Source organism: Aptenodytes patagonicus, chromosome 14, assembly GCF_965638725.1.
Source record: "Aptenodytes patagonicus chromosome 14, bAptPat1.pri.cur, whole genome shotgun sequence".
NCBI lineage: Eukaryota > Metazoa > Chordata > Aves > Sphenisciformes > Spheniscidae > Aptenodytes > Aptenodytes patagonicus.
In genome coordinates, this window is record NC_134962.1 from 12,276,038 (window position 1) to 12,302,719 (window position 26,682).

At 56.9% G+C, this 26,682-nt stretch overlaps 2 protein-coding genes across 7 annotated transcripts in view; one reads left to right on the top strand and one right to left on the bottom strand.

The window, feature by feature from the left end:
* Positions 1-3,320: 3,320 nt before the first annotated feature.
* Positions 3,321-22,410, bottom strand: LPIN3 (lipin 3). 4 transcript variants are annotated; one of them, XM_076352119.1, is made up of 20 exons: positions 22,363-22,410; positions 12,526-12,726; positions 12,125-12,220; positions 11,107-11,342; positions 10,772-10,879; positions 10,245-10,365; positions 9,681-10,074; positions 8,718-8,817; positions 8,428-8,597; positions 8,252-8,345; positions 7,962-8,031; positions 7,268-7,360; positions 6,736-6,794; positions 6,340-6,469; positions 5,944-6,092; positions 5,697-5,783; positions 4,451-4,603; positions 4,021-4,132; positions 3,822-3,925; positions 3,321-3,693 (listed from the first exon to the last, which is right to left on the bottom strand). In XM_076352119.1, exons 2-20 carry the CDS (start codon positions 12,715-12,717, stop codon positions 3,549-3,551), a joined length of 2,613 nt encoding a protein of 870 aa, XP_076208234.1. In that variant the 5' UTR covers positions 12,718-12,726; positions 22,363-22,410; the 3' UTR covers positions 3,321-3,548. The 4 variants fall into 4 exon arrangements, with proteins under 4 accessions (XP_076208234.1, XP_076208235.1, XP_076208236.1 ...); XM_076352120.1 differs by lacking the exon at positions 22,363-22,410 and adding an exon at positions 22,308-22,318; XM_076352121.1 differs by lacking the exon at positions 22,363-22,410 and adding an exon at positions 15,523-15,614 and having other exon boundaries at positions 6,736-6,791.
* A 458-nt stretch (positions 22,411-22,868) lies between these two features.
* ZHX3 (zinc fingers and homeoboxes 3) overlaps positions 22,869-26,682 on the top strand; it is a 46,966-nt gene continuing 43,152 nt past the window's right edge. For 2 of the 3 annotated variants that reach the window (XM_076352339.1, XM_076352338.1), the window contains exon 1: positions 22,869-22,929. The gene's annotated coding sequence lies outside the window, so the exon portion shown is untranslated. Of the gene's footprint in view, positions 22,930-25,040; positions 25,087-26,682 lie in introns of those variants that run through there. The other variant, XM_076352340.1, reaches the window with a different exon arrangement.

The following is a 26,682-nucleotide window of genomic DNA, read 5'->3' on the forward strand; positions in this document are numbered from 1 at the left end:
TAGTTGTCAGTTGAGGAATAGAGTTTCTCTGACCTAAAGACCACCTGCGTCTTAATCCAGGGACTGAGCAGAGCCAGGGCTCCTTACAGGGAACAAAACTCACCACAAGAATTGTGGATTTCAAAGAACACCCGTATTCGCACGTCCCCCTGGAAACTGCCTTCCCCTCTCCGAGACGGCAGCCCTCCTCGTGTACGGTAAATCCATTTATACTGCTCACTCCTTCATGCAAACGCACATGCCTTACGGAGCATATGAGGATATGCATTAGGAAAACACACATACGCATATATATATATGTGGTATGTGTATATGTATTTTTGAACAATCCACTGTCATGGTGCTCATCCGATTGCAAAGTTTCCTCTTGCTGCCCCCACGTCCCTTGCCGTGTTTTGAAGAACCACACCGAGCAGCTAAAAACCTCTGCAGCAGCACTTGGGGGAGGGCCCCGCGATCCCTCGGGGCTGCCGTGCTTTGCAATCCCACTTTGCTGTGCTCTCTGGTTAAACCTGGGACTGACGTGAAGGGTTATGGAAAACTTGTGTCTTCCCCAAAGAGACGTGTGTCCATAGGTCTCCGCAGAGACCAAGATGGGCATGGAGCAGTCCTGTCCTCCAGCTCTAGTTCTCTCCTGTTTTATTGCTTAAACTGTGAACGTGGTTTCCCTCATCTCGTCCTGGGGCAGGAGAGCTGCAGCTGCTCCAGGGTGCGAGCGTGAGGCTTTCCCTGTCTGGCAGCGCGGGAGCAGGAGCCTGCGTCCTCCTTGTGTTCTTCTGAGCCCACTGGGATGCCAACAGCCCCGGGGACATGCACCAACATGGAGCCCCAGGGAGGAGGGAGGCAGGGCACTTTTGAGAAGACCTCTCGAGACCTCACGAAAACTGAAGTGATTTACCCAAGGTCACTCTGGTTTCCCACGAACAGGCAGGCTGGAAAAGGTCGTACATGTTCCTGAGCAACTCCAGCCTTGCCCTTTGGAGCAGGTGCCTGGACCGTGCGGTGGTTGCACACAAACCCCACCTCTCCCAGGGAGCCCGGCACGGGTGTCCTCCGCTGCTCAGCCAACAGGGACTTCGTTACCAGAAAGGATGAAGAGGAAATTAAAAAGCCTCCATCTGACCAGCTCTGGCACTTTATAGCAGAGGAACATATTTTTCTATCAGCTCGGCGTTGCAGCTCATGGACCCTTCCACACCAGCTAGCCTTCAGCTCCCACCCGGTGCCCATCACCCTCACCAGGCTGCCCCTACTCTTCTGCGCCACGATTCCCCCCCTGGTCCCCCCTGCCCCACAAAGGAGCGGCTCTCTGCTCCGACCAGCACAAAGCAGCAGCAACTCCCAGCAGAGATGCATCTGGGCGCCTTTTCTCCTCCATAAAAACTGGATGAGCTCCCTGAAACAGATGCTTCCAGGCTGGGGAGGACCACAGGGATCACCGAGTCCAGTGCACCGCGTCATGTTACCCTGATGCGTAAAAGCTCTTTCCCCTGCCAGAGGAGCGTGGGCCATCAGCTGTACGAGCAGGGAGAAGGGACCTGGCCTCCCACCACTCGCTTACCCCCGGGGGCTCGCAGGCTGCTGGATGCTCACAGCACCAGAATCCACTCTTGCTCCTCTGGGCTTTGCTGATTTGGAGCTGCGCTGCAGCTGCTGAGACACTTCTCCAGCTGAGAAGCAACCTCCAGCTGCCTTTGGGCATCCTGCAAAACCTGCTCTTAGACAACAAAACCTATTTTTTTTTCCCCAGCCCAAGGAAGGAGTCTCGAGCTAGCCCTCGGCATTTTGCAATGGGCCAGGGGAGCCCTCGCCCCACAGGAGCATCCTGCCCGAGCCCCCTCCCCATCCCCTCACAACAGGGAGAAAAAAGGCTGCAGCAACCAAAGAGAAAAACTAAGCCAAGGGCCAGGCTCACCCCTTCCCAGGCCAGGGCTGGGTTAGAAAGCAGCTGAACAGCAACAGCTTCCTCCAGCACAGAGGGAGCTAGGACTGGCCGTAACAAAACCAGGACAAGGAAGAAGTCTGACCTTCCAGAAAATGGTGCTACGTTTGGACTATTCCTGACTAGTCACTTGAAGATAGGGACAGTTTCTATTTCAGTTCTCAGCTATTCGTGTTTAAAAAGTGAAAGGAACTTTGTATAAAATAGGGCATTTTTTTTTTTTGCTTGCAGAGAGGGAAGGAGATGGTGCCCGTGTGCTTGTCCTTGCACAGGCAGCTTTCCAAGGCAGTTGATAACTGATCCTGTTAAAAGGCTGCGTTTTATTGTTTCTAAAACCTTGTACATTTGTTCAGATTTTAAAAGCAAAAAAAGTGTTTGTACTGGAAAGGAAAAAAATAAAGTATTTCTTGCTGAGGTTTCCAGGATCAAGATGACTTGTGTGGCTTTCAGAAAAGCAGAGCTAGAGTTGAAGCACAGAGGCAGGCACACTAGAAGGAGATGATTTACACTTGCACACAGTGGTCAGGGAAGGAGAAGCTGGATGGCAGACTGGAGCCCAGCAGTGCTCCCACCTGTTTTATTTTATATAGTTACAGCTGAGAGCTCCCAGAGCAGGGGCACCAGGCTGCTGGCAACCAGGTTTCAGAGAAGTCCCCCACCCAGCGTGGGGACAGGCTGGTTGAGTCCCAGCCCAACCCTGCTTTAGGACAGCTGAGCTTTCCTTCAACGCTCCAATACAGGGGCACAGGAATAAGCTCCTGCCCTGGCACAAGACTGTGGCAGGCTGCCGGCACAGGAGAGATTCACCCTCACGCACACATACATAAAGCCAGGGTTTGCTTCCTGCATTAAATCAATTTCGCAACCCTTACCTGAAGGTAGGAGGAAAAAAAATAATTGAAATAAAAGTCCTTTTTAGTGCAGCTGCTCCACAGGCTGAGGAAGCTGTAGGTCCCGCTCCCATCTCTACCAAGACCAGACCCCCTTGGCAGGGCCCTTCAGCAGGATAAACCCAACCACGTTTGTAAAAGGACATGGAGCCTGGCTCCCGCTTCCATGCACAGGGCTACAGTGGACAAGAGGCAGCCTGGATTAAGGATTTACTAGTTATTGCTATTTTTTACTAGTTATTGCTATTAGTGAAGAACACTCAAAACCCCAACAGCTTCCATCCACCTTAACGAGATGTTAAGCCACAGGACAGCTTCGCTCCACCAGCTACCAAACTGCAGGTAGCCGGACTGTCTGGGAACACTGGTCATACTGGAGGTACAAATAGCTAAGCCAGAGGCTCATCAATAAATAAGACAGTGATCCACCACCACCACCTATAAAAAAGAGCCAGGCTTTAAAGGTGTTAAGAACATTAAGAAGAGACCTTACAGGAATTTTAGTTTAGTAAATGGAGTTTTTATAGAGTCAGAGCTCCCTCTCACACACCCCCCTTTGGCCCCCTGAAAAGGGGTTTCTAGTGCAGAACACAACCCATATTAGAAGTGCAAAATGCCTGAGATGCAAACAGGGAGGAAGAGACGCATCTGGAGCATCCAGTCCTGGCAGAGGACGCACAGGAGAGCCCTGGGTCAGGTCTCCACAGGTAATGGGGTCAGGAGAAGGCATCCAGATCAACAGCAGGCAGTGGAGGTCTCCAGTAGGCAAAGTGGCTGTACTCTGGACACACCAGAGCAAGGCTCCCACTCTGTCCCAGGGGAGGGAAGATAAGCTCCACTAGCTCCGACAGCCGCCCGTACCTATGGGGGTAAGAAAGAAGTTGCATTGGGGTCACTGGGGTTTTGTTTGCTTTTCCACCCCATGAGATGCTTCTCTGGGTTAAAGCCAGATTAATCCAAAGGTGCTGAGGAACAGGCAGGTCGCTTACGTTGACTTGTGGTTCTTCGTGAGCTCCTGGATCAGCTCTCCCCTGGGGTTGACCGTGAATATGCGGCTCTCTGGCAGGCCCACTTGCTTGTAAGCGTAGACATCCTGCCCAAGGAAGGCCAGCAAGGCATGAGAGCTGCAGGAAGGCACCACCACCCCCCCAGCCTGAGCCCTCCCTCCTCCCCAGGAGACCCACTCACGTTGGCTCTGTTCCCAAAGGCCGCATAGAAGGGCAGCTTCGTGGCAAACAGGTTTTGGATGTCCATCAAGCAGGCAATCTTGAATACCTCTGGCTTCTTCTCAATCACCTCCCTGCAGCACAAGACACATGCAGAGAGCAGAGGTCAGAGTGACATCAACTGGCCAGGGCTGTGGGCAGCCAGGCTGTCCAGGGCTCAAAGAAGTGATTTGAAGGGCAAGAGAGCTTTTGTGCATCAGGAGCTTCACCATGAAGATCCAGGGAGAGCAGGCAGTTCCCCTGCTGCCTCCCATGAAAGGCATCCCTGCACCAAGGAGGCCAGAAGCAGTTTAAGGCTGCGACATCCCTCAGCGTCGAGCTGAGGGAAAGGGGGGTGCCATCCCCAGGGACACAGGAGGTGCAGGGCTGGGGAGGAGGAGAAGACGCAGTACCTGTGGAAGGCAGAGAAGAGGCTGCTGGGGGCAAGCAGGATGGGGCCCTTGGGGAGGGCACAGCCTTGCTCCTTGACCCATTTGAGGTAGCCTTTGGTGATGTGTGCCATGCCGATTGCTCTGGCTGAGCAGTAGAGGAACTTGTAGCCGTTCCTAGAGAAAGCACAGGGAACCCCTCCGAGCTGTGCCCTGGACAAGGCATCCTCCTGCTCCTGTTCACCCCTTCAGCAAGCAAGGTGGCTTCACAAACAACGTCACTCACTTACCCAGGGACCCAGGCTAAAACCGATCCCCATCTGCCTCGCTGCTGGGGAGCGGCACTGGAGGGGGACCCCGTACCACCCTCCAGGCCCTTCCCAGCAGCCGCATGCCCATCCTGGCTGCAAAGCACCCTCTGCTGCTTGGTACCCGTGCACCCAGATGGGACCCCCAGGCCAGCACCTTTATCGCACCAGGCTGCGTGTGGCTTGCAGAGTGCTGGACACAGCCCCTGCAGACCCTCAAGCAGCCCGCACGGCTGGATAGGCACCTCGGGCAGAGTGGGTATGGTGCTCTTGCGGAATCAGAGGTGGCAGGAGGCAGCCGAGGTGTCAGCAAGAGCAGCCCCAGCCTTGCAGCAGTGCACCCGCAGCCCCCCGGGGAGCGGGAGCCCCGTGTTCCCCCCCCCGGGGCCGGGACGAGCCATCCGCGGGCCCACAGTGCCTCTTAGTGGCCACAGGTGCCAGGGACGGAGCTGAAGGCCGGGCTCCGCGGGGACCCACTGCCAGACTCTGCCGGGTGCGGGGACAGCATCGCACCTCGGGGCGGGTCGGTCCCCTGGGGGCACGGGAAGCTAGACGCCCAGAGGGGCAACCGGCACCGATCCACGGGGCCGAGAGTGCCGGCTGGACCCCTGTGCCACTGCTGCGCAGCAACCCAAAAGGTATTAGGTTGTGCCTGTGGCCTCTCAGGTGTAATCTTGTATGATCTCATCTCCTTCAGTGCTCAGCTACATCTCCCCAGCAAAGCCTCCACCGACACACGCTCCTCCCAGGGAGGGCAACACAAGCATCTGCTCCCAGGGGAGGCCCCCTGCTTTCACCCCCCAATGTCATCCAGACACCACAGCAAGCATCAGTCATCACTGACGGCAGAAAATTAGGCTATTTTGGCCAGCATCTGTAAGGAGCCCTGACTCTGGCTCCCACTCAGCCTCTCCTCCATCATCCTCCCACTTCCCCTTGGCCTCAGTTGATCCAATACCTACAGATGGATTTTGTGGAAGAGTTTAGCAATCCCACAATGAGTCCAGTCTTTTCCCAGATGTGGCAGGATGTGCCCAAGAGCATCTGACCTAGAAGGAGAGGAGACCAGGTTAGGCTGATCCAGCCTGGTGGGTATCCGGAAGATGACGTGGTTTGTGGTCCCTCCTAGCTGCTTACGCAAGCTTTGAAAGGACACGGTGCCCTAACAGGGGGGGAGCAGGGATGTGGGGTGGGAGAAAGGCCCTTTACTTGGTGATGGTGCCGTCAATGTCCGAGATCACCACCTTGTCATCCCAGTTCCACAGGTAGATGGTGGCCTCACAGCGGCATGTGCCCTGGTACTGAGTCGTCACGCTGAATGCCACCTCGTTGGGGCCATCCTGCAGATTCAGTCTTCCCTGCGGCAGAGGGGGAACAAAGGTGGTACACCAGCACTGATTCACACCAGTCCAAGGCTTGCCAGAGGCCAGACTGCCACCTGGCCAGACCAGAGACCCCAAGCCTCTACAGGGTGGCCACCCAGGGCAAAATACTCGGATGCCCTATAAAAACATTAGGTCAGGAATAGAGAAATCCCTGTTTAAAGGGTTGTCTCACACCTACACACACAAGCAGGCACTGAAGGAGGAGGAGTAAAGTACATACGATTTGTTCGGAGGAGAGCCGCAAGGATTTCTTGTAGGTTGGCTGAGATTTCTGCGCAGGGGCATCCACTGCTAACACGTCCCTGGGGTGCAGGGGCTCATCGTCACTGGATGACACCTCCTCCTCCTGCCTATACAAGAAAGGGAAGAGCACCTTGGCTTTACTCCGCAGACCACGGCTTTCCCCATGAGCAGCAGGGGATATCTGGAGGGGACCCAGGACAACCCACCCACCAGGAAGCAGCCATGGAGGAGCTTGGCTGGATCAGGGTCAGCCAGAGCCTTAACAGAGCTTTCTGCCCTCATACATTAGGTAGACTTGGGAATAAATGGTCATTTAGGAGGAGAAGAGATCATGCATAGACTCCTAAAGGCAACCTGGGAGGGAGACACTCACCTCTGCCAAGCAGAGTCATGCTGCAGCATCCCCACGTTGGCTTTCCCCGGCCTCGACTGCTGCAGGCAGAGAGTGGCGTCATTAGCACCTCAGTGCCACGGGCAGGAGCAGGGGCTGCTTTGCTTTACTGCCACTCAGAGCAGCGATACCAGAAAAGAGGTGGCAATGCACCCCCCCGCCTTTATGATGACATTGGCCCATGGAAGAGGAACCACAACCTGGTGCTGTGGCGGGGCAGGGAGACCAGCAAGCACACGTGGTGCCTGGGCTGTGGCATGAGGGGCACGAGGTCCACTTTACTGCATTACCAGTTGTTGGTAATGTTGGTTAATGCTGCTCGGGCATCAACAGACCTGAGGAGACAGCAACAGCCTTCAGAAGTCAACTTGCCACCAGGTCCCTCTGGCCGCTCTCGTACTCAGCCTCAGGCCGTCCCCAGGACCCTGCTACTCTCCTATCCCCACCCCTGCCAGCCACCAGAATGACTCCTGTGCTCTGGGGACACGGTTGTCACAGCCGCCATTGCAAACACCTCCTCCGCTGGGAATTCTCTCCTCCTCCAGGAGAACCACCACCTGCTGCCTTTCTTGGGCATCTTCTCCTTCACCAGTCGGTCAATGGTGCCCTGTGAACATGGCAGAACATGAGATGAAGTCAGTCCTCAGCCCAGGGAGGCTCAGCTGCCAACAGGCTAAGGAGACCATTGTCCAGGCAGGGTTTCCTTTGCAAAATTATTCACAGGATAAGATGCGCGACTCCTGCCACATTGTGAGCTGAGATGGTTTTGGGGTGCAGGGTACAGTGACTTGTTCCCTTCATGCAGCTTGGGAAAAAAAAATAAAAAAAAAGATCTGGATGCCTTATTCCATACAATCCCAGCCGGGTCTACAGAGCCCTGGAGCAGGCTCATGCAGTCCCAAATCCTCCAGGCTGCCAGGGCCGCTAGCTCTGGGCCAGCCTTGCACTGATACAACCGTCAGAGCAGGAGATTTTTTGACAAGGAAATCTCTCTCTCCAAGCATCAACGGTACGCAGGTATCTAAAAGCCACCCTGAGGTACCTCTGGGGGAAAGGACAGACCTCAGAGTTTGCGGGCTGGAATGATGTTCAGCTCTGCCCCAGACTGCCCACAAAGCCCCAGATGGGCAGCTTGGCCTCTTGCAGCCCCACTGTGCTCTTCAAGCCCTGCTGAGAAGCATGGCCAGTAAATGCGTTGTGCCACTGACCTCAGGAATGTTCCTCTGGAAAGCCTGCAGAGACAGGACCATGGGAGCAGCCACTGCCCAGTTGTAATACCTGGAAGAAGCAAGAGGGATGGGAACATCACCACTCCTGGAGCGAGGGCTGTTTCCAGATCACCATCCTGCAGCATGGCCAGAAGGTCCCCTCCCCACAACTACTGCAGTATAATCATTGTCTGGGATGGACTCATACTCCTACAGGAGTGTTTCTGTAGGGACAAAGGGGCCACACTGGTCATCTTGGGATGAAGCAGCAGGAAGAGCAGGCCACTCACTTCTTGTTGATCAGTATCACCAGGTTTGGGTCATCGATGAGTCCTGGATTCTCGGCAAACTGCTGGTAGGAGACCATGTGCTCCATGAACTTCTCTGGTGGGACAGAGGCTGTGTCATGCCACTGGTATATATAATGGATTTCAGGACAGCAGATTCCCTCTTCCCTCCCACCTACCGCAAGAGATCTGCCTGCTGCCCCCCAGGCCTCCGCACAGCGACAGGGCAATCGTGGGCATCGAATCAGAGTCGGAGTCCATGGGGCTGTCGGCAGGCAAGTCGGATGGCAGCTGGACACACAGAGAATTGCTGAGGTCTGCCACAGGCTTTGAACTCTGCTCTGTGTCACTACCAGCAAGAGAAGAAACAGTGGCAGCATCAGGCAATAGCTTTAGGCATACCTCCATCCTTTGCTGTAAGGGAATTGCTCAAGAAGGTCTGAGCTTGGCCAGCTGGGGCAACCCATACCTCCTGGGGAAATAGAGAGCCACCTGCTCCTCATCCAGGTTGGAGAGGTCTTCCAGGTAAACATCACTGGGACCCAAGTGAGGACTTCTTTTGGTGGATCCTCAATGCACAGACAGAAGGAAGGGAGAGAGCTTAGCTGAATCACCTTTTCCAACCATCTCAGTATCTATCGAGAAAGCTAACAGCATTTTCCTCTATCATATTTGTACATCATTAAAGAGGGCATCTATTTTCCTACTTGAAAAGCTGCCTTAAACCAACAGCAACAGAAGTACCTCAAGACACCTGCACTGGCATGAGACCGCTTGCCAAGAGGACACAAAGGACAGGCCAGAGTCCTGACTATGTTCTGCTATGACAATCTGAAGGTGCTATTTGAAGTTAGCGCCATGCAAGATAACACTTTGTGACCTCCCTCTTTGTACAATGAGGAATCCCAAGCGTCTTTTCTTCAGGAAGACCATTTTGTTCCGAATTTATGCCGGCTGGAAGAGTAAGATTTGTGTTATTACTTGTCCTAACCAAAGTCCTTAAGTACACTGTCAAGGGAGACAGATATATGCTGCTTCTCTGTGTGATTTTCCACCTGAGTTGGCATGCTCAGCATGAAGACATAAATCAGGCCAGGTGCTGCCAGACACTTCAAGTGAAGGTATGGTCTACACTGCTGAGAAATCTTCTAAGCATGCAAAAGCAGAGGCATCCAAGGATGGACTTCAGGAAATGTAAGGCAAGAAAGCCTTCCTGGGGATCTGGGTGGTCACTGAAAGGAGGAAACCTGAGGAATGTCTCTTCAAAGCAAAGGAGCTGGTAGCACACGGAGAGGGCAAAGCAAATATGTCACACCTTGAATACCCATGACAGTCATGGAGTTACACTGAATGAACAGCCCAGCCCCCCATCCAAGTCAGATACATCTGCAGGCCCAAACACCGCTTCCAGCAGCGCCAGTCACCCACTCACCTTGTCTCCTCTGGCTTTCCAGCTGGGGCTCAGGGCCCTCCGAGCCCACCTGCCTCAGAGCAGCGGCTCCCTCAGAGGGCTCCACATCTGGCTGAACCTCTGGCACAACATTCTCACCCCCATCCTGTTTCTCTTGTGGGGCTGAGGAGGCCTCCAACAAGCTCTCTGCCCCCACAGGCCTGGGGACGTCCTTCAGCCTGGGGAGGCCATTCCCATCGTGGGAACAAGGTGCACCCTGATGTCCCACTGGGCCTGGACCTTCTTCCAGACCTTCAGAGGTGGCAACAAGATGGGTTGCCTCATCCACTGGGATTGGTGTCACAGAGACAGTAGTTGCTGCAGTAGCAAAGGTCTTTGTGGACTTAACTGGTTCAACTCGTTCCGATTTATTCACCTCAAAGAGAGCAGAAGAACAGGTTTGAGGATGGGAAATTGCCCAAAGCATCAGGCAGAAGAGGACAACTCCTCTAAGGCTGCCTGGCCACAGCCTCCTCCAGTTTAGCAGCTGGTGGGAAGGGGGTGTCTGAAAGGCCTGCAGAGAGAAGAGCAAGAGCAGGGACTCACCTGAGGGAGCCTTCCCCAGGTCCACTGCACATGGGATTCAGCCCCTAGAGCAAAACCCTCCTGCGATCTGATCTCCAGCTCAGAATCACTTTTGGGAGAAGATGGATGGTTCATGGTGGGGCTACAAGAAAAGAAGGGAATGTGGGACCTCATCTACCCTACAGCCCCATGCTTTTCTATCACTGCAAGGACATTTAGGGCCAAGAACACTGTAGGGTTGGTTTCCCATAGGGTCAGTTCTGCCCCATAAGACTATCACTTACTATGGGAAGCTGGGGTCCAAGGAAGCAAAGTCCTATGCCACCAGCTGTCCAGAAGCAGCTCAGCAGCAGAGGCAGGAGAGCCCTGTGCACACAGGCTTCTTGCATCTGTGACCATGGCCAGAAGTGTCCCTCATTGGCTCCGAGCTAAGGAAAAGCTGCTCTCCTGACATCCCCAAATCCCTTTTCCTTACCACCTTCCCAGCCACAAGGCACATCCCCTGCTCTCACTAAAGCCCAGCAGATCGCCTTGGCTCTGCCCGTTACCTGTCCACAGAGGCCAGCTCCCCGTCAGAGTAAGGGTGCACCTCTGGGGACTGCAATGACCCGGTTTCTTCTCGGGGGAGATCAGTGAAGGAGAAATACACTGAATCACTGCAAAGGAGGAAAGAGGTCAGTTATGATACTCTCAGGCACCAGCCTCCTCTCCTGGAAAGCTGGCAATACCAAACTTGACCATTTCCACGGGCTTTCTACTCCACAGGAGGCTGGAGTCCAACTCAAAACACTATCCCCATGTTTCAGTACTGCTGGGCATCACCGAGCAAACCTACAGGCTCGACCCACCCACCGTATCACCCTGCCCAGACCAAGCCACTCACCTGGGGGCTGGCAGCTTGCATGGCTCCTCCGCGGACATCTTGCTTTTGGTCTCCTTGCAGCCTTCTAACTCAGAGTCCAACACCTCCTTCCGCTTGGGCTTCCTCCTGCGCCGTCTCCTCTTGCGCAGGGTCCCTTCAGCACTGGAGGCCTCCTGCCCATGAGAGGACTGAGCAGCATCCTCCGGGCTCTCCGCCCTGGGGATGGGGGACGTGCAGAGGCGGGAGGGGATGCTGCCCTGCAACAGGGATGGAAGAGCCTGTCAGCTCCAGCCCCCTCTTTTCCAGCCTGGCAGCTTATGGCTCTTGTCTGTGCAACATACACCACCAGCACAACCAACACCGAGCCCTCAGCTTGGGGGTGGTTTTGTGGCTAGGCCCAAAAGGAAAGATTTTGTACATGCAACATGTGAGTAAAGAAAAAAACCATCCAAAACCAGGGTTATCCAGCCACAAGCTAAAGACATCTTTAACGTGGGCAAGGAGAGGCGGGCAGGAGATGGCACCACAAGACCAGAATTACAAAGGCTGCAAAATGGGATTCGGCTCTAGAGCCCTCTCCCTGCTCTCAAACCCAGCCCAAGCTAGCAGCAACCACAAGTCAGCCTGGGTGAGAGCTGCCAAGATTTCTGGAAGCCACAACTAGTCTCATCCCGCTTCCCAGTAGAGCGGGCAGCCTGCCACAGCATCTGGCTCACTCTCATCCTCGTCACAAGATCCCCCAAGAGGCCAAGCTCCAAGATATCTGCCTGGCTGGCCAGCAGCCATGCCCAGAGAGGAAGGACAGCCTGGTGCAGATGTTTGGTCTAATGCTTCCACAGGGTGCTCCACTGCCCAGATCCTCCACACCGGTTACAAGGTCCTTTGAGTAGGAACCTTTCCGGACACACAAAACATCAGAGGGAATAACGGAGTCACCCTGGGGAAGAAGAGCTGTCCAAACCTGGTCCTTTCACCTCAAGTCTGCACTTCCAGGTGGTCACAGCAGGACACAGACCAGCAGCACCTCTTCATCACCAACCTCATTTTCCTCTGTCTCCTGGACGAAGAAGGCCTCTCCATTGTCACCCAGCTTCATGTGCAGGTCCACAGGCTCCCCATTGATTTCAATGTCAACCTGGCAAGGGGCAGAAGAAGCCTGTCCATCTGAACCCACTCACCCATCAGCGTACAGGAAGGCACTTCCCCAGGGAGGGGACGGCTTGGGGTTGCTCGCAGGGCTGACGGCCACCCAGCCTTTGAGGCAAGGGACCTCTCCCAGTTTTCCTGGGAAGCACAGTCCTCCCTGGAAGAGGATGGGTTCCATTTGGGGCATCCCCTCCAAAAATTGGCAAGCACCCCTTTCAGCAGGTGGGGTTATGGAAGATTTTAGGTCTGGAGACACCAGAGAGGAAGCACAGTCCCAGGGCAGGCACCACTTACCACCTTCTCCTTGGAGCGCAGCACACCCAGCTTCCCAAAACGCACGTGAAACGGGGAGCACTGGAAGGAGTTATCGGGCTGCCTCACCACAACCACATCGATGCAGCCTGTCAGGGTGGCAGGGTTCAGACCCCGGTACAGCTCCTTCACCGTGACGAAGACGGTCTCAGCAAGCTGCCCCACGTAGTTCATTGTTTGAGACTGCAAGTGAGAGACAGGAATAGACTCAGGTGGGGAAAAAGGGCTCCAGCAGCTAAATGCTGTGTGAGTTTACTCCAGGAGAGTCATTTCACAGCTGCAAACACAGCCCCATCATGGGGACAAGTAAGCCTCTAGGGAAACTGAGGCAAACACGTGAAGGGCCTTGATGGAGATCAGCCAGGGCCTCTGTGAGCACCAGAAAACAGGACAGAAGTCAGAGCACTCATTATTGCATCCAGCTTGGAGGAGAGAGACCTTTGCCATTGGGATGCACCATCACATCTGTCCCTTGGGAGGACAAATGCTACCTCACAGCAACACTTCGCAATCACGCTGTCAACATCCTGTTCAAACAAGAATTTGGTTGGCAGGAGACCTCCTGCCCTGCACTGTCCTTAAAAAACTCAGGGCAGAGAGGTGGGAAGCCCGAGGAGCTGCTGCGTACAGCACATGCTCACTTTGAACAAAGTCCAAACCTAACGTTTCCCACTCGGAGGGGAAGGCATCCCGCCTAGGCATTGCCGAATAGGCCAGACACGGCCCTTGTTAAGCCTGAACTCCCTGGTCTCCATGCCTTGGCCGCTGCCGTCATCATCCACCTTCCCAGGGAATCCCAGCAAAGGGGCCACGCTGCCCGGAGGACACCTGGACAGCTCTGCAATGCCATTTTCACAAGGCACTGCTGCACTCCGAGGTTGCACGGCTCCTGGTTTTCATTAGCAAGAACACGTGGAAGGAAAGCCTTGCCTGCTTCCTGCTCACCCCCTTGCCTGCTCACATCCTCCAGCTGCTCGCTCCCCAAGTAGAAACAATTCCCCTCCACCGTGCTGGAGGAGAGGCATAGATGCAAAGCAGGAGATTCACGTGATCCATGCTGGGGCTCACAGCGCAGCCATGCCTCCAGCCACACAAGGTGGCACACAGGCTCCAAACCGCTCTCATGCGGCCCCCCTTCCTGCAGGCCACCACTGGCAGCTGCCTCCTGGTCAACACATTGAAATCCCTGGAGTATTTTCTTGCAGATCTATGTCAGGGTGCTGGGTGTTGGTCCCAGCCCCTGGCCCAGAGGAGCCCCTTGCTCCGTTTGCTCAGCACTTGGCATCAGCAGGACAAGTCTTGGTGTCAGTGCATCACACCAGAGGCTGAGGACCACAGAGGCTGAGCCCAGCTTCCCAAGCTGCCAGCTCTGCATCCCACCTCGCCCCAAGGAGAGGATGAGGGCACAGGATGACCACTTGAGAAGGACCACGGATGAACTAAAGGAAACCTCTTGTGCCAGCAGCATAATCAGCTGATGGCATAGTGTCCCCAGGGGCTCTCAGCACAGCCCACAGCCAACCCAAGGGGCGGCTGGTGAGAGTTGGTTCCTTACCCAAAGGAATGAGGACAAGCAGGTGCCACCCGACGAGCCCTCTGCCCCAGCAGGCACCCAGCCTCTCCAATCTGTTTTGCATAAGCTCAGCCCCGTCCTGTCCCCAGACATCGCTTTGGGAAGGCAGTCTGCATGGGGAGACACAGTCCCCGCTCCATGTCCCGTCCCCCCTGCCTCTCCCTGACAGCCAGAAATAAGCCCAAAGCCTGGATCCTCCCCGGGGGGGGATGACAGCAGGGAAGCGCTAGCTGGCTCCCGAAGCTTCGGTGCCTCCATCAGCTCTGCTGCGAGCAGGGCCAGGGTCATGGGGCCACCCACCAACCTGCTGAGCCCAGCTTTCCCGGGCAGCCCTCCAGCTGCCTTCCCCGCTGCGCTGCAGGGCCTAGCAGCAAACAGGAGAGAGCTCCTCATGGCAGGGGGGCATTTTCAGAGAGGAGGAACAATTGGGCTGGCCCCGATGCTCCCAGGGCAGCGCTGATGGGCTCCTGGCTGGGATATACGTTGAGACAGACCTGAAAACCGCATAGGAAAAATCCTGGGCAGATAAACCTGCATGGCCTGTGGCGTTTGGGATGGGGGCTTGGAAAGACTCCCCAGGAACAGCCCCACATTGAGCAGCACCTTCACAATGAACACAGGGTGCAAGGGCTTAACACAGCGCTGCAGCCACCCAGCGAAGCATGCTGCTGAGCGCCTCGTGCCAGGGCCACATCCCCTCTGCAAAGCCAGCGTTTCCCCCCCCCCCCCCCCCCCGGGGCTTCATGCCCCTTTGCCTCAATTGCACAGCTGCCCCCTCCCCAGGCATCTGCCTGCACATTGCTGGGGACCCGGCTCAGCCCCAGGGCTCAGGGCAGTGGGAAGAGGAGGGCTCTGGTACAGTTTTCAGCTCAGTGAGTTTGACTCCCTGTGGATTTCACCCAGGACAACTAGAGACAGGCAGGGACCAGAGAGAAGAGGCTCAGACTTCTCACAGCTCTCAACCCCACCATGGATGGAGCAGGTCCATTAGGGAGATGAAGAATAAGTTACCCTCTGGAGAGAGATTAATAGGCAGACAGGGCAGGAGAAAGGGTTTTCAAGCCACCCCAAGGACACCAAGCCACATTCCACAAATAAACCCTACAGAGGAACGGGGCATTCCCACACCTCAACCCCAGAAACAGCGGGATCACAGCCCTTCACCACACAGCTCTTGCAGAGGGCAAAGGGGGCAATCCTCCCCCATGGAGGCAACACAGCTCGCATTCACCTCTCCAGCTAAAAAGACTCCCAAAATAAGCCAGATATTTTCCTAACAGCAGCCTGCTCTGCTCTTAGGTGGCAGCAAGCTGGGCCACCCCACGAGCAGCACACCCTTCCCACCCTGCACATCCACGCTCCCCGTCCACCACACGCTGCAAACTGCCCAGAACCTTCCCCATTACCTGGGCAGCTGCTGAACCTCAGCACCTCCTCAACTTTGGGGCAACCAGCCCAGAAACCCCAGAAGCTGCTCTCTGCCAGCAGTAACGCCCGCTCACCCTCAGCTCCTCCTCTCCCTACCGCTTCCTTCCTCTCACCTGAGCAAGGGGAGGGCCCTGTCTCCCATCCAGCACCCAGTCCCAGCACCGTGCCTCCAGCTGAGCCTATGAGGGCTCCCGGGAGGCCGGAGGGTGGATCTGGGGAGGCCGCTGACACCTGCACGGAGCAGCTGTGTCTCATTGCAACCAGCTTGTTTGTTCCAGCAGTTCCGGGCAGAGCTGCCTTGCACTGCTGGCGACCTTTCCTCCCTCCTTCTCCAACCCAGCATCCTGCAAGGCCACTGCAGCCTGACCCACCAGGCTGGAATTTCCAAAGACAGTCCTTCTTTCATTTTCCAGACCAGATCTCCCAGCGTTTAACCCCTCAGGGCACAAACTATACAAAGCCCCAGCTCTCAGGACCCCAGGGGAGACTGAGCCCTCTGAAAAGGTGCTCGCAGAGGCCGAGTGCGCAGCTCTGGGAAAGATCTGCCCTTTAAAAGCTGCCTTGCAATGGCTGGAGAGCATCCTCACGTAGCCATGGCTGGGCTGAGGACAGTCCAGAGTGGGAAGTATCTCGCTAGGGAGCCTGTGCCAGATCCTGGTTTCTCCCTCCTCCATAGGGCTATAGGGATGGCTATAGGGTCATATGGACTAGGATCATGAAGGGTGGGTAGGGTGATAATTGCTGTGTTGCTCACTTAATTGCTCCTGGATGTAAGATTGGGTGCACCTTGGTCAGGTTCAGACTGGGAGGAATGTGGAAGGTGCTAGTGTGTGGTGCTTGTAGGGAGGAACGAGGCTTCACCAGAACCCAAGGCTTTGGGGGATTTTGAGGAATAATTTTAGCTGCTCTGCAATAACTGCAAACTTTGGGAGAGTGAATTTGGGTGAGTTTATTTCATTGTGCAACTCAGGACTAGGACCAGACTGGGACACCGGGACCTTTTGCACAAACCAGCCCGTGTCCCCGGGCAAGCAGGGGAAGGCAGTGTTTCCTACCGGGGCAGCGCCGGCCGGGACACACTGACCTCCTGCAAAATCCTCTGAGGCTGCTGCAGTGCCCTGCCGTACGCCGCAGGGAGCCTGGCCTGCTCGCTGCACCCACCCTCAGCACCCCTGGGGGCTCCACAGACCTGTCCCCCCAGGGTGGCAGCTTTCCCTCCCCTTCTCCCAGCCTCCTGCCCTTCCCCTGCACCCCAAAGTCCCAGGGTGTGGGTACCCTGCACCCCGGCAGCCCGTGGCTGTTTCACCTCTCCACCTCCATCATTGTGGCTTTCTGCTTTTTGGTTTTTTTTTTTTGCCTTTTTTTTTTTTCCCCTCCGGGCCTTAGGAAAGCTTTGGGACAAAAAGAAGCACCAAGTATCATTTTACAGAGGCACCACCAAATGCCACAGTGAAGTCTTAACAAGACATAAAGGGAAGGATTGGGTGGCCAAGCCCCAGGGGCTCCTCTGCCCTGCGTTATCTCCAGTGGGACGAGAAAAGAGAGCACAAGTTGAAAGAAAAGCACAAAAAAGCAGAGGCTTTAAGAAAACTGAGGCTCTCCAGATCTCAATGGGCCTGACAGCGGTGGGGAAGCGATGCAGGAATAGCCAGGCGGACTCAGGTGAGAAACTGAGGCGGTGGGGGTTTTTGTGCCCCCAAAAAAGTGCATTGGCTCCCACCGGACTACGACGCCCCAAGGGCAGGAATGTCGCTGCTGTGGGCTCTGCCCCACGACCGCCCGACCCACTGCGAAGGTGATTCCCCAGCACCCTCTGTGCCGAGTTTTGGAGTGACGCGGATTGAGTGGCTGCGGCTCCTGGTCTGCACAAGAGCTGGTGGCAGTTTGGGGACAAAGGCTCTTCTGCTGGTGTCCGTGCAGGGCTCTCCCACCCATCGCTCGTGGAGGTGACGTTGCTCTGTGAGAGCGGGGAAGCGTCAAAGCTGGAAGGTGGTTGCTTAGCACCTTTTCAGTCCCCGAGGAGAAGGGTCCAAACCACCCAGGTTGGTCACAGCTGATGGGTTGATCTGGAGAAATGCCACAGCTCATTCCCAGGTGTCACCTCCCTGTGCCTCAGTTTCCTCAGCTCCGCCATACTGGTGAGGTCGATGGCAGTGGGAGGCACAGAGATCCTCCCCCCCCCCCCCCCCCCCTCCCCCCCGTGCCTGCACAGCACCGAGCACAGCCTGGACACGAGGTCCCAGACCCAACATAGGAACTTTCCTAAAGGCTGTAACAAACCAGCTAAGGAAGGACGCCTGTTTTCCAGCAGCTTAATATTGGACCGAAAGCAGCTCTTGTGGGTGGCCAGGCATGGCTGTGGTCCCCGAGGAGGGTGGGCTGGCACCGGGCAGCACCAGCTGCTGACCCCAGTGGGGCTCGCGGGGAGCCCGGGGTGGGAGGCTGCCACCAAACCCCGCAGCCCATGGCTAGGTCACCAGGCACTCCCACCCAGCGGGGAAAGAGCCTGCTGCAACCTCAGTCTAGACACCTCGGGATGTGACATCTCAGGTGCTCTGTCCTTGTCACGGCGTCTTAGAGTAGTGCTTGGTGATGCCACTGGAGTGGGTCTCACCCGGGGCAGAGGTTTACACCCTGCAAACCCTGGGGCTGGAACACAAATCCCAGGGCTGGAACACAAAAGCAAGGACAAATCTGGGCTGCAGATGGCTGGTACCTGGTCAAAAATGCCACAGAGGACATTTCAGCAGAGGACACCATTTCTTCCTCAACCAGCTGAACGCATCCTCAGGTAAGCACAGAGAAGGAAGGCAAAGCCAGCACGGGCATGCAGGCAGCTCAGCCTTGCTGTGGCTCCAATCCCCCACCCTCTGGACACAGGGGCGAGCACTTGGCACTCGGGCACCCTGCAGAAGTAGCTTCCCCCATCACTTACCTCCAAGGCTCCTTGCTCAGCTGGTTTTCCCCCCTGGCCCTTATGCCCAGCTCCTGACAACACTGTGCTTTGCTCGTCCCCCAGCGCCCCTGCAGCAGATCCCAGCTCTGCCATGGCCGCACTTGGTGATGTCTGTACCTCCCTCCATGCTACCCTGCAATCCAGCCCTGCGGTGTTTTACTTACCTCTTCTTTCCTTCTTTCTCCTCCAAAAAGCTTAAAGCACTTTTAATTGCCATGGTAATTTTTTGCAAAGCCATACAATTATTCTTGGTTCCTGCCAGCTGCTTTTCATACCCCCTCTTGCTCCCCCTTCCTTTTTTTTGGAAGGTGAGCCCTGCAGATCCATCACTCCCTAGGCTTGTAACCCTGAGCACCCCAATTTCTCTGTGCATCCTCTGCATCCTCCCCCCAGGAGCTGCTCCAACAGGGAGAGGTTTCCTCCCCCTTTTGGGAACTCCACAAGCCGCAGATGTTTGCAATGAGCCTCTGCAAAACAAGACGGCTTTTTTTATTAGTCAACTGAGATGCAATACTTTCAGCTCCTTGGATTCCAATGGAAAAGCAAAGCTCACACCCGCCTCCATCTTGGCGGCTTTCATCCTGCATCCCTGGCACTCCGCACCCATCTCGGATTGCAGCCTTCACCCTGCGCAGGGTAGCGGCACGGCCGGCCGCACTCTGGCCCCTCTGTGCTGCCTTGCAGGCTCTGCCGTGCCTCCGCCAGCCGGCAGTGCTGGAAACCACGATCCCAGCACTTCAGCGCCTCTCCAGAAAACCTCCATCCATCCACTTGGCAGTTGGGAGCACCCCAGGCACTCGCTGCCCAGGAGACTCCTAAATTTTCCTCTGTCCCAGAAAAACAAGTTGTGTCTTCAGTCACAGGGTGGGAGAGGGGACAGGCCGTGTCAAAGATGGGCTTGTTTTTCCCCATCTTTGTATTTCGACATGCTGCGGATGAGCCAGACCACAGCCAATTCTTCGGCTGCCTCCAAGGTGGGGGCTGATGGGGGTTTTGCCTCCTCCCTCAGTCACCACATTATTTCTCCAGGATTTTCCCAGCTGCTTAAACTCATCTTTGAGCAGCTCAGCAGTCCCTTGGGACACTTCTCCTCGGATGCCCCCCTTGCTGCCTGCTTCTTCATGGGCCTGGAAGGCCATGTGAAACATCCGGAGGGAGGGTGGACGATCCGGCTGCAAGAGAGACCCGGGAAGCCGGTTAACCCGCCTGCCTCCATGCTGGCTGAGACCTGACACAGCTCAGCTCATCAGAGATGCTGCAGAGGAGCAAGAAGCTCTCCCGGACAGGAGGGGAACTGAGTTGACAGAAAGGGTCTTGCTTTGCTGTGTAGACAAGCAAAGCTGGGGCTGGGATGGTAGCAATCTTTCCAGCCACGGGGCCCAGCTAGTAGCTGGGGACACCAGTACCGTTTGACGGCTGGAAGCCCACCTTGCCAAGCCACTTACTGCAGCATCCAAATCCTCTTCCCACCCTTGAGCCAGGGAACCGCTTTCTCCTGCTCCCTTTCCCACACTGGAAGGATGCTCCGGGACCTCGCTGCTCTGGGGCATGATCTTCTGATGGCCACTAGCCTGGCCCATTTCACCCTGGGCCCGCCCTGTCCTTTCACTTCACCAGCATCCCCCTTACACTGGGGTTTCCTGAGATGCTGGCAAAATCCAAGGCCGTGACGCAAAAAGCAAAGCTGCCTTTTCCTGAATGCCGTGCAGCCCTTGCAGCCACCGAGCAGGATGCTGCAAGCACCACGTGCCAGGTGAGAGATGGCCAGAGCCATTGAGTTTATTGGGCTGGGCGACCCAGCCCAGCAGGTCCAAGGTCCCTGTGCCAGGCAGCTCCCTGGAGCATCTCCCTGCTGCTGGCGAGGCTGTCACCCCTAACCGACATCCCTCCACTGTGACCCTCCAGGGAATCCCTGCCAGAGGTTGGGATGTGAAAGGGCTTTCCCGTTAGCACAGCCCCTTCTCCCAGCAGACAGAAACAGCCTTTTAAGAGCAGGGGGAGCGCGGGGAAGGCCGGCAGAGCTTCCTGCCCCTCTCAGCTGGCCGGGCAGGGTCTCCCATTTCCTTCCCTGGATCAACAAAGGGCTCCAGAGGCTTGTGAAAGGGGTGATTCAGCAAAACACGACGAGAGAAGAGGCAGAAACATCAAGTCAGCACAGCTGGATGGGGTGAAATTCCCATCCGTGAAAGCCACGGAGAGCAAGGCTCAGGTGTCCTGCTCCCTCGGGGATGGGGACAGTTCCTGGAGGTCCAGCTGCTCTGAGTGCCGGCCCTGGAGCCAGGAATACAAGAGGAAGACAGTGGTGTTGGGTTTTTGGTTTGTTTTTTTCTTTCCCATTCCCAGAAAGATCAGGTCAGACTGGCCTGGCATATGATGGAGTGGCTGGGAAAGCCATTTTGCCCAAAGAGGAGGAAATGCCATCCTCAGTCGCCAATCACAAGCATTGAAAAAGCTGAATTACGGCCACAGGACTGGTTGAAAACCATCCGTTCTGGTTTATAAACATGCTCTGCTGATTTGGCTCCTAGTTTCTGACCTGTTAAAAGTTCACATTTCTTCCGTAAACACAAAGGGTTCAAGCTTACTTAAAAAGAAAAACCAGGAAGCTGCAATTCCCACACAGTCGCGTTGCTCCAAGAGCCAGAGCTTGCAGAGAAATCCAGCCAGGCTCTAAAACCGGAAGAGCTGATAGCCCCGAGCACTAAATCGTCCTGGAAAATGAAGTTTCTGAACGTGCGATACACTGAGAGCCCTTAGCTTTTTTGTCCCAGCCGCCGATAATCCAGCCAGGACCCACGCTTTAAAGCCAACACCTTTAGATAAGCGACATCATATTTACATCGACGTAACCGTGAGCAGAGTCTGACCATTAGCTCCGAATCCAGGAAAGGCGGGATGACGTGCACATTTAGGCAGCTGGAAAATCTTTTATCTTTTGTCCAAAGCTGGTGTCTTATTTCAAGACAGACGATGTTTCCAAGCCACACTGTTTTTAAAAAATAATTGGTGCTCCGTTCAATCCCCGACCTGCTCATAGGATGATATTATTAAATGCTGCCAAAGCCCTTGGGGTGCAGTGGTTTGGCCACCCCAAGAGCACCTCTCCAGCCCCGGGAGCACAGCGGTGCCCAGAGCCACTCACCCTGCAGCTGGACCCCGCGAGCCCCCGGCCCGCAGCAGCCTCCATCCCGCAGCGGGTGGAACAAACTCCCCCCCCCCCCCGGGGGGGGGCCAAAGGCCGGGAGCGGGAAGGGGCAGGGCGCTTCCAGCCACCGAACTGCCTGTGCCAGGCTCCATCGGCGCTGGCACAAGGCGCAGAGCTGCCCACGCGAGAGCTGCTCACGGCCGGGTGGGCGTTTCTCGGTAACACCGATGGTGCTGACGGACAGGCTGTGCCTGCGTGGGACACGCCTGACCCATCGCCCTTCTCACAGCCCCACGCGCCAGCCCAGCGTGCCGACGGCAGGGCCCGCGGCCCCTCCGTCCCCCCGGCCAGGCTCCGCAGAGCCGGTTGAGCTCCCTGAGCCGGCAGGAGCCACCCGCTTCGCTTTGGCTGGGGCAAGGCGCCGAGCTGGGGCACCAAAAGGTCGCGGCGGTGACGAGGCGCGGCTGGGGGAGCAGGGCCCCGGCACGCACGGGGCACCCCCCGCTCTCGGTGCCCACCGCACGCCCACGCCACCCTCCCCCGTGTCTGGCTGCACACTCCTCGTCGTCCTCCCGGCGTTCGGTGCGTACACCCCGCTCGTACCCCCGGTACCGGCACCCCACGGACACTCGGGTGCCTGGTACACGCTCCAGCGCACGCACCCGCTGACCTCCCCGCGGCACGCCCCCGATGCAGACACCCGGTGCCGGCGCTCACCGCCCTGCCCCGTGCACGCGCCCGGTGCACGCTCCCGGTGCAGGCGCTCGCCGCCCTCCCTAACGACCGGTGCAGGCTGACCGGCGCAGGCGCTCGCCACCCGCCACAGCGCACGTGCCCGGCGCTCGCCGCCTTCCCGCTGCACGGACCCGGTGCAGGCGCCGCCCCGCCCCCCACAGCGCGTGCACGGCCGGTGCAGGCGCCGCCCCGCCCTCCCCGGTGCCTGCAGCCGGTGCAGCCGCCCGCTGCCCGCTGCCCGGCGCGCGCCGCCCCGCCGCCAGCTGAGCCGCGCGCAAGCGCGCGCGCCGCCCCGGTCCGGCTCCAGTGACGTCACCTCCCCCCCCCCCCCCCCCCCGCCCGGCGATGGAGCCTGGCTAATGCCGGTGTGTGTCGCGCCCGCCCGCCCCGCGCTCCCCCCCGCCGATGCCTGGGCTTGGCGGCGCCCGCCCGGCCGCCCCGCTGAGCCGCCCGCCCCGCCCGCCCCGCGCTCGCCGCCGGGGCCGGGGCCTCCGCCGGACCGCGCCGAGCCGAGCCGAGCCGCCACGGCGGCCCGGGGACCTGCCGCGGGTGAGTGCCGAGCGCCCGGCGCGGCGGGGAGGGTCCCGCGCCCCTCGCCTCACCTCACCTCGCCTCGCCTCGCCGCCGCGGTCCCGCCCGCACCCGCTTCCCCCCGTCCCGCGGGACCTGCCCCCCCCCCCCCCCCCCGGGACCGCAGACCCCGGGCAGGTGCGGGGGGCCGGGGGCGAGGCGCTCCCGCGGCCGCTCCCCCCCCGCCCCCCCCGGGCACCCACCCGGGGGTCGGGACACGCGTGTCCCGTCCCCCCCACCCCGCCGCCGCCGCCCCGCTCCGCCCAGCCCTGCCGCGGGCCGGGGAGCCGTCGGGCTGCGCTGCCCTTCGCTGCGATCGGCTCGCCAGCAATGAAAATCTAAATTAAAATAAATTAAATTAGAAATCGGCCGGCCCGGCCGCTGTGGGAGCTCTGCGTGAGCGCCCGGCTGCGTGGGGCTGCCCGGGACCCGGCTGCCTCTCCCTCGGGGCGGACTGGGCTGGTTTGGGGTTTTTTTTTTCTTTAGTCTGGGTCTTTAGAGGAAGAAAAGTCCTTTTTTCCAGCCCTCGCTGGCTGCTTGCTCCGGGGACTGAGGGGTGGCTGACCCCGCTCGTGTCACAGTTGGGGGTTAGGAGGGTTGGTCACGGGTGGGGGTTTTTTGTGGCTCCTGGTGTTGCAAGGATGCCTGGTTTAACGTGCCTGGCCTTGGGACAAACCGGGATGGGAACAGACGGGAATCTCCCTCTTTGCACAGGTAGGAAAACTGAGCCACTGCTAAGTGACGTGCCTGAGGCCGTGTAGGAAATCTGTGGCGGAGCAGGGACTAAACCCCAGATAGCTCCGTCCTAATTTCCTGTTCGGTGCTTTCCTTGCCTGGCTGAGGATGGTGGTTTAACCTCACACCCTCAGGCTGCCGGGGTAAAGTCCTGCCTGGGCTATGCCAGCTCCTAATCAGGGCTCCGGTGGTGGCAGCCGGGCGTGTGGCCAGGTGCCAGCGGACTGAGGCCGCTCGAATCCGAGCGGCGGATTTGGAGAGCGGAGACCTTTCGGTAAGGGGGATGCGGGTCTTGGGTGGAGAGCGGGCACGCGCCCCTCGAGCATCGCGTTTGCTTGGGATGGCTGGCGTGTCTGAGGAGTGATTACACAGCTCACACTCGGGGCTTTAAACTCCATCCTCTGGTTCGGGGCATGCTTAGTCTGTGCCCTCAAAACTCAAGCGACAAGGTTTTTCCAAGGTATCCTCTTCTATTCTGGTTATGAGATGGGAAACTTTTGGGGGAGAGGTAGGTGATGTATCTCATTTGGCTGACCGACGTACCTGGAAAAACCATATACCAGCCCTTCTTGAGCTGTGTTCTCGCATTTCTGCTCCCCTAAGGGAGCGGGCTCTGCCCGGCTGTGGGCTTTCCCCCCCGCCCAGCGCTGGAGGGTGACTCTGGCCGGGCAGGGAGGGTTTCGCTGCTCTTCTCCCTGACCACCTCCTCCAGCTGCAGTCCCCAACCGAGGATTGCGGGGTCCTGATGAACGATTCTCCACGGATAGGAAGCCAGAAGTTTACTTCATTATCTGGAACAGCTTATTCTAAACTAATTTCTCTTTAAGAGAGGAGGAGGAAGGAAAAAAACCCCAGAAGATCAGAAGCATTTTATTTACCGTGGAAGAAAACAGCAATTTAATGATAACTTCTATTAACTAGGTTGGGTCCGTGACCTTGATGTATTTTACAACTCGGGATGCGTAGCTGAGAAGAGGGAGCAGGCTGTTCCAGTCTGTTTATTGTTTCCTCTTAGTTCATCCCAGTAACTCGCAGCACACGGATGCCCACACAGTTTTGGAGCCCTGACCCACCTTTGGGGGTAGGAAAGAGGAGGCTGTTGGTTTACGTTTTGCTTCAGATACAACCTAATCTGTAGCTTGTGTTAACTGTATTATAGGTGGGTTGGGGTTTAGCATAGGTTTTTCTGACAGGGCTCAGCCTCTGCAATTCTTGCTACTGTAAGAAAGCTGTAGTAACTTGAAGCCCCAAAGTCACTCGCGGGAGCACATCTCTATCAATAAAATCCTTGTTGCACAGCCAAGCAAAACCAGCCCCGTGGGGGCTGCTGGCTTTCGTCGGGGAACTGCAAGGACCGATGCAGGCAGTGCTGACAGCCCGGAGCGGGGAAGTCTGGAGCAGGTGAGCCGGGCTGGTGGTAAGAGCCATCTGGATTGTTGGTGGGGGGAGATTTAAACAGCAGTGTGGCTCCGGTTCTCCTTTATAGAAATGTGTCCCCTCGCTTCGCGGGAAGGTTTTCCTTCTATTTAGACCTCCTCTTCCTCCCCTCCAAAAATGCGGTGCCCTTGTGTATGCAAGCTTTATCATCCGCCTCGGTTACTATGGTGTTACTACGTAAAAGCAGCTCGTCTCGTAGCTCCTGGAATTATCTACAACTTTGGGTTTACAGTCGTGTAACCCTGGGCCATGCCCATCCCTTGTCAGGCCTTTCCCCGTTTGTGGGGTGGGATGGGTCCGGAGGCAGCATCGTTTGCAGGGCACGGCCGTGGCTCGGTCCCCTGGGAGCCTCCTCGGGGTTACCAGGCACAAGGAGCCCGCTGCTCCATGCGAGGCTGTTGCATAGGTGCGTCGCTTGCTATTTCCGAACGCGGGGCCGTATCCTGGGCAGTGATCAGCCCTGGAAGACCCGCTCGTGTTCATCCCATCCGGGGACTGGGCTGCCTGCTCCCTGCCGAACGCAGGCAGGGTGTTAGCTCCCCCAGAAAACTGTTGGGAGCAGAAACAAATAATTGAGGGTCTGTGGAAATCTGTGCAAACAAAAGGCAGAAGATGGGAGCAGACATCTCCCCCCACCCCTGACACCACCGTCCTGCTCAGCCCCCCCCCAGCTTGTGCAAGCGAACCCGCGTGGGCTGGCTTGCTGCTGCCCGCTTTGCTGCGGTGGGTCCCTTGCTTCCCATCTCCTGACATTTTTTTTTCCTTTCTGTCTTTTCCACCTGATTTGCACGTAAAAAAGCACGAGGGAGATTCATCTCATGGAGAGGTCCTTGGTTTGCTCACGGTTAATGTAAGTTATTGTCACCCTTGTTCTTGCAGGGAGCTGGCACGGCCCTGAAATAGGGGGATTTACTTGGGAGGGCAGGAGCCCAGAGCCAGGTCCAGATTCCCCCCACCTTGATCATCCTAAGGATGATTCTCCCCGTGCAGACTCTGAGTCACCCCCTGAGGTGCCTCACTCTTTGCATTAACTAAACAGGAGCCCAGGATGACTATGTTTGTAACTTAGGCACCTATTCTAGGTGGAATGAGTCTAGTCCTGCTACGGAGGCCGATTTGGAGAAGATCCTGCTTGCTAGTGCTTGATATCAGGTCATTGTGGTGAAGGTCTGCAGCATCTCTCCCTCTTGCAGCTGTGATGGCTTTTCTGCTTTGTTGAGTAGGAGAGGGGTGATGTTTCTAATTAAAAAGAAAAAAGAAAAGTCTTGTACTTCTCCCCTTCTTTGTTTGTTTGTGTTTTCTCTTTTTTTTCTGGACAAATGTCCCTGCCCACGGCAGGGGGGTTGGACTAGATGACCTTTAGAGGTCCCTTCCAACCCAGACTACTCTATGATTCTAAGTGTTCTAAATAACAATGCTTAAAATGCAAATGGAGTGAGTTTGCATGAAGTGAAGTCACTGGAGAAGCCCTGGTCGGATGAGGACTGAGGTGGAGTTAGAGGAGCCGGTGGTGACACGTGGCACAAGAGCAGAGCCCAAGCGGTTGGGTTGCCACCAGAC

Excerpts from the sequence above, each read along its gene's own strand:
- LPIN3 (XM_076352119.1), bottom strand. The coding sequence starts at position 12,717 with ATGAACTACGTGGGGCAGCTTGCTGAGACCGTCTTCGTCACGGTGAAG. Across the intron at positions 8,818-9,680 it reads GGAAAGCCAGAGGAGACAAG|GATCCACCAAAAGAAGTCCT; the intron begins GTGAGTGGGTGA and ends CTGTGCATTGAG. Across the intron at positions 6,795-7,267 it reads GAGAATTCCCAGCGGAGGAG|CAGTCGAGGCCGGGGAAAGC; the intron begins GTGTTTGCAATG and ends CTCTGCCTGCAG.